Here is an 11,630-nt window from a genome sequence, read left to right on the forward strand (position 1 = left end):
GAGCCCCCCCCCAATAACTCTAACCAAGGGAAGCCCCCCCAATAACCCCAACCGGGGGGAGCCCTCCCCCAATAACCACAACAGGGGGGAGCCCCCCAGTAACTCTAACCAGGGGGAACCCCCCCCCCAATAACTCTAACCAAGGGGAGCCCCCCCAATAACCCCAACTGGGGGAACCCCCCCCCGTTAACTCCAACCAGGGGGAGCCCTCCCCCAATAACCACAACAGGGGGGAGCCCCCCCCAGTAACCACAACCGAGGGGAGCCCCCCCAGTAACCCCACCGGGGGGGGGTCCCGCTGCGGTAAGGCGTGTGACCCGTTACGGGTGCGGTCGGACTCTGAGCACGGAACCGCCCCGCTCCCGGCCTCAGCGACGTCCCACGCCCTCGCTCCTGTTCCCCGGGGACTCTCCGGGCTGGGAACGCCGCGGTCGCGCTCAGTTGATTCCAGCGACAGGCACAGGCCCTCCTCGGGGTGCCGGGGATAATTTCCTTTCGGCAGAAGCGAGCTGGTGCATGGGACACTCCCAGGTGCACGGCCTGGGAATAAACGCTCACAGGGCACAAAGACCCCGCAGAGGTTTCTGAGCACCCGCGGAGACACCCGGCACAACCAAGCACTCCCATCGCACCCAAAGGCACCCGGTGGGGGTGGAAGACGGGCTCAGCCCGGACCGATCCCAGGAGTCTGGAGGTCCTCGGGGTTGTGTGTTTCCTCGCGGTATTTCCCCTGACGGTGGCATCTTCCCTAACATCCCATCGCTCTTGGGCCAATTTCTATTATTTTCTGTCTTTGAGGTGGAGCTCGAGTGGCTCCAGCCCAGCACACCTCGGTCACGGCTGGTGACAAGTCGTCCTGACGCTAAAGGAACGGGATCTGAGAAACCCAGAGCGCGTGCTCAGGGATGCGGGGCTCCACCGCAGAGGCGGGCAGCATTTGGGATGGGAGCGTGTTTTGATCCTAGTGACAACAGGCAGTTACACCACAAGGTGAACCCAAAGGCTTCCGCTGGGAGCACTTTGTGACGGGAGAAAGTGGCGCCGTACGTGTTGTCCAGGGTCCTACTTAGGGTTAGGGCTCGGTTTATGGTAAGGGCTAGCGTTAGGGTTAGGTTAAGGGTTAGGGTTTAGGGTTAGGGTTAGGACTATGTTTAGTGTTAGGTTAGGGTTTAGGTTTAGGGTTAGGACTACGTTTAGTGTTAGGTTAGGGTAAGGTTTAGTTTTAGGGTTAGCGTTAGGGTAAGGGTTAGGTTTAGGGTTAGGCTTAGGGTTAGGTTTAGATTTATGGTTACCATTAGGGTTGCTTGCAAAGAGAATTGGCACAGAGCCCTGTTGTGTGTGGGGTTGCAGAAAGGCTCCCCAAGGCAGTTCAGGTGAACCCAAAGGCTTCCGCTGGGAGCCCTTTTTGATGGGAGAGTGGCACCGTACGTGTTGTCTGGGGTCCTGGTTAGGGTTCGGCTCAGCGTTCCGGTTAGGGTTGTTTGGAAAGAGCGAAGGCGCAGAGTCCTGTTGGGTGTGGGGTTGTGTAAAGGCTCCCCCAGGGAGTTGAGGTGTACCCCTTGTACCATGGGTGCAGCAGCAGCTTCCTTGGGCTCCTCCATTTTGGGGCATTTTGCCCTGAAACACGTAGTTTAGGAAGGGGGTGCTGGGAAAAGGAACATGGGCCACTGAGAGTCAGCCCCACAAGTGGTCCCACCACAACATGGCCCCAAAAAGTGGCCCCACCGGAGGGCATCGTCCCACCGGAGGATATGACCCCAAAACCAGCCGCACTGGGGAAACACAGCCCCAAAAAGATCCCCATCAGGTGGACGCCACCCCCGAAACAGCCCCACAAAACTGAAAAATCCCCCCAAAGAACCCCAAAAATGGCCCCTGCAGAGGGACAGAGACCCCCAAAACAGCCCCACAGTCCCCAAAACGCCCAGCAGCCAGAGCTCCGTGCCAGGGCATTGCCTGGTGGCCACAAAGGCCGGGCACGGCCAACCCAGCTCCCCTCCTGCCCCCCTGTTCATGAGTGGCAACGAAAGGCTTGATGCCAGGGGAGGAACGCAGGAACCCAGAGCTACCCCAAACAGGCTGAGGGCTCCCAGCCCCTGCCACGCCAACCCCTGGAGGCGGCAAAGCCTCACCCTGAAGGCAAATAAAAGCGGTCCAGTGAATGGAAATCCCTCCTTGAAGCACGCCTTCAGCTGTAACTCACCTGATACGGGGCAGTTTCACAAGAAAAAAAAAAAAAAAAAAAAAAATCCTTTTGAGAACCGCGTAGATCGCACGGGCTTCTGAGCTGAAAGCAGCACAGCCCTTGGCAAGCTGTGTGCCAGAGGCACCGCAGCCTCCCCTGAACATTTAACATTGGGTTCTTCGCACATTTAACAAGCCCAGCTCGGCCGCCTTGCTAGATAAAATTAAGCTTGCTTCACCAGGAAGCCCAGGGGGCAGGAAGGCAGCCACGCAGCACCAGGCTCCAGTTGCGGGCCCAGAACCAGTGGTTTCAGGCTACAGAAAGTGCTGGCGAGGGGCTCATTCTGCCACTGCTCCCCAGGGGCACCGGATCTTGCAGCAGCCCCTGAAGCAGAGCAAAAGAAACCAAGGGCCGAGGTGGAGGTGACGGAGCTGACTCACACCGACGCTGCCAGGTACCGGCCCCAGCCACCGGCAGGCAGAAGGGACCAGAGGAGGCTGGGGGGTGAGCAGGGGGAGAGCAGCCGGGGGGCGAGCGGCTCCCAGGGAACTCTGGGGACTGATTCCAAGACGAAACAAGAAGTAGATTTTAAACTGTTGAGTGTATGTGTAACACACAGACTTGGTCGTTTGGTATCACCCAGCTCTCCTAGTGGTTTGTGACAGGCTCTTTACTTCAGATCCCAAAGTAGGCTGACATTTTATCGGGTGACAGCTTGTCCTTGCAAGGCCAAAAGATTTACGCTAGTATAAAATTAATAAAGCCTCCACCTTACCCATGCCTCCTTAATTCAAGACAGTCTAAGCATCTGTACGGCCAACACTTTCAGGCAAGCAGATTTCGACAAAAAGAAGCACATAACATGGGAGTTTCCCTGAAGAGGTAAGTTGTTTGCTGCACAAATGTGACCTGTATCAGTTTTTATGGCTTAGAAAAAGCAATGGGAAAGCTCAGTGACTCGGAAGGGGCTGGAAGGCTCGGGCCATCCAGCGTACAGAACGTCTCTCCCCTATAGGTTGCTGGTTTAAGTGCCCACAGCAGGTACAAGCTCTTCAGTCACTTGTGGTTTGAGCTGGTGTCCCTCTGTTCGATTCCTACCGGCAGGTTCTCAGCTACACAAAGCTGTGAAAGAGGCCCAGAACAAAAGCGGCCGAGCAGGCCAGCTCTGCTTCTTCCCTCCTCCAGAAAACCTCTCCCTAGTCGTTCCCTAAGAGGCAGTGTCAGGGGAAATGTAGTATTGCTACCGTCCATGCCGAATGTGTTCGGGAGTAACACGGGATTTTTAGTCAATTGTTAGCCCGGTGTTTTAAGAAAGCAACACAAGAACAGCTGCCACACGTAGATGTTCTTTGCAGGACTCTAGTCATCACAGGAGATGTCTTATTGCCATTATGTCTCTTACAAAATAGCATCACTAGAAAGCTGGAGATGAGTGGTCGTTACAAGTACAAACATCTGTGGCCGTACACCGTCACGTCCACAAGAGGAGCAAGGTGTTTGTTTCTACCCAGAGCTGGATATTGCTGGGAGAGAAGAATCGGGATTTCTGTGCACATTTTAGGAGCAGGAAAGGGTTGTCTTAAAGACAGAACAGCATTAAAGTCCTAGACACTAAGTCTGAGGGGAAACCAGTCCCATTCACCTTGTCGTGTATCAGCCCCGGAAGGTCGGCTTCCAGATTGTTCTCAGTGACTCTAATTCAGTCTGATTAGTGGTCTCTAGGCTGCAGACACCAGATTTATTGTCTTAGCTGAGGAATTTTGGAGCAAGCAGCATCCTGGCAGACAATGCAGGGCAACGCATGGGTGATTGTGGAGCCATCACATCAACACCTTTTCCCTACGAATTACCAGTGTGGTTTATTTTAAAATCCAAGCGAGGCTACAGAGTCACGGGTCACAGTGGTGTTCCCAGCCAGGACTGGTTGTCATATCACTCGCACTCACACGGGAGACAATCTAGGTAACTGTGCAACGCTTTTTCCTTCCAGGATTCCCCTCCACGACGCACAACAGAAAACCAGAGAGGAAGCGATGTGATTGCTTACTGGCCCCGTGAGCCAGCGGGATCCAGCTGGTTCAGCTCAGACTGATCCAGCAGTTCAAAGTCATCCCCTTCCGCATCAGTGTCCAAATCCGAGCTGGCCGTCCTAAGGTAAGTCTTTGCACCTCTTTGGGGATTGTCGCTGTGCGAAGAGCCTGGCTGAGCGGTTCCTGACAGCGCAAGCTGTATCATCCCTCTGGTGACAAACCCAGCGATGTTGTTAGTGAGATTCTGGACAGATGGCAGAGCACTGCCTTCTTCCTGGTAATAAGGGAAATGCAGCTCTTCTGGTACTTGCGGGCGGTAAGCCAGGCTCGGGATCCCAATGCTGGTGTCATCTTCGTCATCTAGGCCGGTTGCTTCTGGGTTGATGGAAGGGAAGTCAGGGAGATCCCTGGCGAAAGATTCTTCTGGGTCACTGTGACCATCCAGGTCTAGAAGAGGAGAGAGTGTTTTAAATACATAGCACATGCCAAACGCCCTGCAGGCAAGGACAGCACAGCACTGAAAATCTGGGCCATCCCCTCACGAAGACAGACTGTCTCCTATCATCTCCACACCAAGCTCTCTTTAATCTCCCCCTCACACAGCTATTCTGGGTGCCTGCTTACCTCCCTGCTCACTCTCAAGGAATGCAGGTGCTGAACAAGAGGAAACCACCCTCTCGCTCACTCAGCAGATAAGCAGAGGGTACAGAAGGGTTGTGGACAGGACGAGCTGGTTGTGTCTATACCACAATGACATGACCAGAGGGACAGGTCGGTCACGGTGACAGAGGCTGTGCTGCAACACACATCCCTGCGGTCAAAGGCTGGTAGAGCTGGATCTGCCTTTGAAGAGCAGCTGAAATTGCTCTACCAAAGCACCACAGGAATTAAGAAAGAAGCTCTGCTCGGAAAAAACAGGTAGTTTCATCTCATCTTGGCCAGCAACAGACATCGAACAGCTAGACCTCAAGGACAGAAGGGAATGCATGGCCTCCATCCAACTTGTCACACCGGAGCCTGCTCAGCATTCCACACCTCTGAGGAGCTGCCACTTCCCTCTCACCTTCTGATCCCTCTGTCAGTGGAGTCTGGCCCCTTGAGAGGTTAAACATCCCGTTCTCAGTGTAGGAAACCTCAGCATCCGAATGCTCCGAGTCAGAGATGGTGAGTTCCTTGGCAACCACGGAGTCATCCAGCTTTGAAACAGGAGATACAATAGAAAATGTTAAATACTGGAAAGCGAATTCCTGTGCCGTCATCCAGTGGCTGCCAGTTAAACCCAGTCCTCAAGGGAGGCTGGTACCTGAGGCTCGTTTCACACGTCACTGCCTAGCCTAAGGAGGCTGCAGTTGGTAGAAGCAGTTCTGGACACCCACAGTACCCAGTACCTTCAGGTACAGTTCATTACCTTGGGACAGAAAGCAGCAAGCTCCTCTTCACTGTCACTCCCCTCATCCGTGCCCTCCTGATTAAGGGATCGGTGACGCACTGTCGGAAACCAGAGTCAAAGCTTATTATTTGCTGTTAGGACAGAGGTCTTATACCAAGAAAAAAAATAACAAATTGGCAGGCTTGGACATAACACAGCATACTTGGTTCCTCAACAACGGGATCATTTCTGACTTGGGCTGCTGCGGATCTTTTGCCGAGGTGAACGTGCTTAGCAGCAACCTCGCGCTGAAAAGAGGAAGGAGTCGGTACAACTGCAAGCCAGAACCCACGGTTCTGACAGCTGACAAACTGCGCAGCTCAGCACCATGAAGAGCTCACACCACGCGCTCACTGACAGACTCCTGTGGAGGCAGAGCTGCCTCACTTCCTCCCCAAAGGACCCGCAAGTATTTGCCAAGGGAACTGGAGCGACGTGCAGGGCTAACCCACCCCACGACCAGAGGCTTGGTTTCCAGATCAGTTCAGGTACCGAGCATCGGTGTCTGAAGGGCCAGAGGCACCCTCTTGAAACTTACGCTGCTTCTCCCGCTGCTTTGATATCATGTAGCCTCGAACACTGAAATCCAGCCGCTGCAGAGCTGGCTCCAGCTTCAGGTACACGCGGTGCCCCAGCCTGTGGTACACAGCCAGGGGCCAGAGCAGGACGAAGAGCACTGAGGGAAGAGGGAAGGCCGATTAGAAGTTTGTACGGCATGCTACCTGGCCAACACCTTGCCCGTGTCGTGAGGCAGTGTCACACATCCAGAATGCAAGATCTGGGTACCGAAGGTAATGCTGCTTTAGAGTTGGTGCACTCGCCTCTGCCGACGTAACCGAGCGGAGAGGCCAAGCTTTCAGTGCTCAGATCTATCGTTACCAACCACTCAAACATGTTCCGTCCGGACCAGAGACCTCAGAGTCCTGGACAGGAACCACCACGTTCTCGGCAGAACATATTACTTTAAATTTTAAAGCCATTAACACGACCCTTCCTTTGGAGCAGGAATGGTTGCTGCTCTCTTTGGAGCAGAGCCTTACTCCTCAGACAATCAGATCCTACTCGTTTCTACCCTTTTTTCATTTTCAAGTCCGTATTTGGCATAGGGATCTTCTACTTACACAGCAAGTACGAGAGCAGGAGTCCAGGGATATACCGGCCCAGAACAGCCAGGAAAGTAAAAACTCCACAGACTAGAAGGCAAAACTGAAGACATGGGAGACGGTGAGTTTCCAGGGTTAAGCAGTGGAATCACTCACTTCTTGACCAGCTTGCTCCCTGCAGAATTCTAGCTAAAGTTGTAATTTAACAACAGCCAAGCCTCCCTAGCGCTACCCCGTTCCAGGACTAGGACAGATTCAGGGAGTATCTGCCTTCAGAGCCATAGGCTCAGCAAAGTTTCTTGCTTCAGATCATAGGGAGCTTCCCAAAGCAGGCGTGCTAAAAGCGAGGAAGAGACCAAAGGAGATGGAACTCTTTCACAATGAAGAATACAAATACAGTTACAGGTTCCTCTTTGCATAAGCCTCAAAAACAAGAGCAACAAAAACTTCGTCACTTTTTCTGCCTGTTAAAATCCAATGAGGGCGATGCATTTGACAGACACTTAAAAAGCTAGAAACCTCCAGGAGGAGCAGCTCTACTTCCACTCCACTAACGCTATCAACGTGCCAACGCTTGTTTTCTCCTCCCTCCTCCACGTGATTATTCTGCCCGCACTTTCTATTCCTCTCCCCCACTTCACAGCCATGCCAAGCCGGGAGACTTCCCATGGTAACCTCCCCTGTTTGGAAGGCATTCAGCCAGTGCTGGATGCCATCACAAAAGGATGCCAGCAGAGGCTGGACAGCTATGCCATTTGCTAACGTCTGAACATTCTCACCTTGCCAGGGCTTTGCCTCTTGAAAACGAAGAGATTATTTAAGAAGTTGGTCCCGGTCACCCATCCTTCAGCCAAATGGTGACAAAGTTCCGGCACTCCGAGCAGCCGAGGGTGGACATATCCCCAGCTGCAGAGAATGGAAAAAAAATCAGCAAGGGCTATGACCGCATCGGATCGAGTGCAGACATCCCTTGTGACAAACACTCGTCGCGATACCACTTCCTCGTCTCGCCCAGCTGCTCCAGAGATGAGCGTCAGCCTGCCTCTCACAACGCCGCCTTCCCAAAAGCCGCGTTCTACGTCCCCTTCTGCAGGTGTCTCCGTTCTCCCACAGCAGCTGAGGAGCAGTGACGTGAGTCACTCAGCCTGCTGTATTCCTCTTAGACCGCAGTTTCCACGCTACTGGAGGGAAGGGGCACGGCAGAAGCAAATCAAGCGAAGCCATTTGCTTTCCCTGCACCGACTCAGTCAACAGCAACCCCCAAAAATTCAGCATGAGGTTTCCCAGCAGCCTTGTACCTTACTTAATACATTCAGTTACTTGGGAGGTGTTATCTTTGGCAGATTCTGTTAGGGCTTCTTAACTGCTAGCCACGGGTACGTGAAGCCTAGGGACAGCAGCTCCTTTTGCGTGCGGGCCTCTTGCAGTAAACAAACAAACTGATCTGGCAACAGCTCAAGTGATTTAATCAAGAGCTGAGCGTCCCAGTGTGGCTGGGCAGCACAAGCAGGCAGAAAGGTGTGCCCAGAGAGAGGAAGGTGTTATTAGTAAGGCAACACCCAAACATTTCTCAACCCGCTGTTATTAAAGCTGCAGTCAGATCGGAACTATGCAGGAACAGCTCCTGGGAAATGCCTCTTTAAACGTTCCAGGTCTCGTCTCAGATTTCTGTATTTCCAACAAAAACCCCAGTTGTTTTCCTACTGCTGGAGACCCACACAAAAGGAATTGGTGTTCAGGCAGCACCTCCAACCCGGGGGTGCAAGGGGAAGCGGCGGTGGAAGTTTTACAGCGTTAAAGCAAGCATTACCGTCGGGCAATCTGAAGGCAGAGATTAAGTATAACAAAACGGCTTGGGCAAGTCAAAAGCTTGTCACAACAGCATGACGGAGCCCAGGGCCCCATCCTCACTCCTTTACCCAGCTCCCTTCTCCCCTTCCTTCCTCTCTAAGCCAACATTCCAAGCACGTGCAGGTAACAGTTACACGGGATCACAGCACAGTACCAAAGAGGATTCAATTAGTTTCCTACCTCTCATTGTCTAAGTCGCCAGGTCTTGCCACTAAAACATTAAGAACAGACACGACATTAGTTGCAAGGAATTCGCCATGAGAATGCTTAGCTCTTGGGATTTAAGTAAAGCTTTAACGGGTTGGGAGGTGCCTGGAAAAGACAGGAACTGTTAAGAACCAGAGACACATCGCGCCTTAACACATTCTGAATTTGTACAGCGACGGTACAAGACTGCAAGAGAGCCTCCTTGCTGCTCCTCAGACTCGTCGGACAGCATCTGGAAGGCTGCTCTGGTTGCAGTAACAGGCATTTGCAAAAAAATACCACTTATCTCCCTCCCTTCCCCTGCACACACCCAGAAGGCGAAGGACAAACAGCTTGCTGATTCGGAGGCACCAGATTTAAGCCTTTTGATATTTTCTCACCCAGACCGGGATTTGAAAAGTAACCCAGGGATGTTCCAGCTCTCCTGGCGAGTTTAAATCAAGGTCATGTGGGAGCCGGGCAGGTAACTCCCCAAACTTCCCTCACCGGTAAGAACAATTCAGTCAGAAAGCCTGCGGAAAGCTGATGGCAGGAACCGAGCGAAGCTTTAAGGCCTTCCAAAGAACGACACGGAATACAGGCGGAGGCACAAGAGCCGGGGTAGAACCTGCTCGTGGGTTACAGAACTCTGGGAGCACGCAAACCACACAGGCTGCTTCAAAAGCCATCTGACCATGCAAAAGCAACACAGTCCTGCTAGGATTGGGATTATTCACGAGTGTATTAATATTCCAAACGAGGAAAAAGAACGGCTTTGTTCCCTGAAAGCTTAAGACTAATTTAATTAACAGCTGTTAAGACGCCTCTCCTTTTAATGAGTTCTCTACTTTGTAGGCAAGGCTGGGACTCTGTCCTAAAACACGAAGCTGGTTTATTACCAAATCCGAGGAGAAATCCAGATGTAGTCCATAAACGCTTGCTTTTATATTGATTTTTTGAAATCGAAATTTCTTGCTTTTATATTGAACGCTTAGGAGATGAATCACCGCTTCACAGCCTGCCCTAATTCACACACCCCGGCTGCTTCAAACACTCCCGTTTAGTGAATCGTGCTCTTTATTCTAAGAGTTCTTCCCCTAGCAGAATATTCCGTACAGCACAGGTTGCGGAGATCGTAACTCAAGGACAGTTTGTGCTTCGCTAAGGTTAGACAGAGACGACAAAAGCCCAGACTGGGTAATTCTCCAACACGCCATCAAACCGCACCTGACGAGCGAACAAGAGCCTGGGGTGACATCCCCAAAACAGAAGTGTCACAAGCAAGTAGGCCACTTCGTAACGCGTTAAAAGGTCTCAAGTCTCTACAAAGCAAAACGGAAGGGGAAACTCGGAAGGTTACGAGACACTGGCAGAAAAATCTCTTACAATTGACATAGGTCAGGACTTCCCAGAGCAACCCCAGGAAGAACGTGCCTACAGCATCCTTGCCTGCTTCCAGATTCATAAAAGGAAAAAGCCCCGGATTTTACCTATTTAACTCCAAACGCTGCACACTCGAGATCTAAAAACAGCACGTAGCTTTCTGGTGTTAACGTAAACGTTGCAACTTACCTCCAATTTCAGGCCAGATTTTGTTCTTCCACTGATCTATACAAACTACGACAATAAGAGTAAACGCAACCAGGAACACCAGTCGAAGAGAAGTCAGAGCAAAGAACCTACGGGGAAGGAAGGAACAGCTAAATAACCAGCACGATCTGCGTGAGGCATACGAAAGGAGACACAAACCACCCTCAGAACCTGGTATCAGCTGCAGCAAGAGAAAAGCAAGCAAGCAGTAATCAGCCAGCATTCAGCCCGCCCGCGCTGCCTGGGCCAGGAGCTTATCTCGCAGCTGCCTTGAGAATGTTTTACGGTATCTGCTCGTGTCATTTCTAGCACAGCCACCCTCATTTACAGCTCACCTGCCAGAGGCGAGCAGGACCCGCTGCCCTTCCCCTGCTCTTCACCTAACAGTTTAGCTTCTGCTGGCTGCTTTTATGCGAGGGACGTGCTCAGAGGGACAAAGCCAAAGCAGACCTCAGCGCTTCCAGCACTTGTTGTATGCAGAAACAGGTCACGGAGTCAATCCGTTCGCCCAGCAGCTCGGCTCGCAGCCCAAACCCTGAACCGTAACCGGCTCCGGGAAGGGCTTTGAGGAGGAGGCAGCGCTCACCGAACCCTGCGAGGGGCAGGGCTGGGGGGGCACAGAGCGCACCCCTTCAGCACCGAGGGGCTCGGCCCGGGATTTGGGGGCTCTGCCCGGGGTTTCGAGGCTCTGCCCCCCCGCCCCAGCCCCCCAACCCCCGCCCCAGCCCCCTGCCCCCTCCGGGGCTCGCTGCCAGGGCTCCACGCGAACCAAACCACCTCAACGCCAGCCTCCCCCCCGGCTCCCCCCACCCCGTCAGGGCCCAGCACGGCCCGGAGCCTCCCCCGGGAACCTCCCCGCGGCCCGCTTGGGCCCTGCCCGTCCCCTCCGGTCCCCGGGGGGCGCTCACCAGAAGAGGCCGTGCGCCGCCGCCCACCACAGGGCGCTGCGGCCCGGCCGTTCCCACACGAGCGCGGCCTGCACGGAGCTCAGCAGCGGCTCGTAAGGCCCCAGGCGGCCCCGCAGCGCCGCGCTCAGCTCCTCCACCCGCCGCCGCCGCTCGCCGGCCCCGCCGGGCCGCGCCGCCATGGCTCCCTCACGGCATCAACATCCGGCCGCCGCCAACATGGCGGCCGCCAGGGCGAGGGGGCTGGAGCCGCGCTGGGCGCCGCCATGTTGGCGCAGGCGCGGTGGGGGTCGCCGGGCAGCGCGCACGCGCGTTGCCAGGGCGCCGCACGGGGTGGGAGGGGGCGGCGGG

General features: G+C 53.9%; 1 protein-coding gene across 1 annotated transcript; it reads right to left on the minus strand.

Annotated features, from left to right (window-relative positions):
* Positions 1-2,837: 2,837 nt before the first annotated feature.
* RETREG3 (reticulophagy regulator family member 3) lies at positions 2,838-11,531 on the minus strand. Its single transcript, XM_035347729.1, has 9 exons — positions 11,283-11,531; positions 10,357-10,463; positions 8,779-8,809; positions 7,527-7,653; positions 6,766-6,850; positions 6,183-6,320; positions 5,624-5,703; positions 5,279-5,411; positions 2,838-4,662 (listed from the first exon to the last, which is right to left on the minus strand). Exons 1-9 carry the CDS (start codon positions 11,459-11,461, stop codon positions 4,229-4,231), a joined length of 1,314 nt encoding a protein of 437 aa, XP_035203620.1. The 5' UTR covers positions 11,462-11,531; the 3' UTR covers positions 2,838-4,228.
* Between the last annotated feature and the right edge of the window lie 99 nt (positions 11,532-11,630).

Source organism: Oxyura jamaicensis, chromosome 27 (assembly GCF_011077185.1).
Source record: "Oxyura jamaicensis isolate SHBP4307 breed ruddy duck chromosome 27, BPBGC_Ojam_1.0, whole genome shotgun sequence".
Taxonomy (NCBI): domain Eukaryota; kingdom Metazoa; phylum Chordata; class Aves; order Anseriformes; family Anatidae; genus Oxyura; species Oxyura jamaicensis.

What these genes read in the sequence shown, in the direction of transcription:
- RETREG3 (XM_035347729.1), bottom strand. Translation starts at nt 11,461, where the DNA reads ATGGCGGCGCGGCCCGGCGGGGCCGGCGAGCGGCGGCGGCGGGTGGAG. An exon ending in AGAGGCAAAGCCCTGGCAAG is followed by an intron (nt 6,851 to 7,526) that starts GTGAGAATGTTC and finishes CCATGTCTTCAG; the next exon opens with TTTTGCCTTCTAGTCTGTGG. An exon ending in TTGCTGCTTTCTGTCCCAAG is followed by an intron (nt 5,412 to 5,623) that starts GTAATGAACTGT and finishes CCTGTTTCAAAG; the next exon opens with CTGGATGACTCCGTGGTTGC.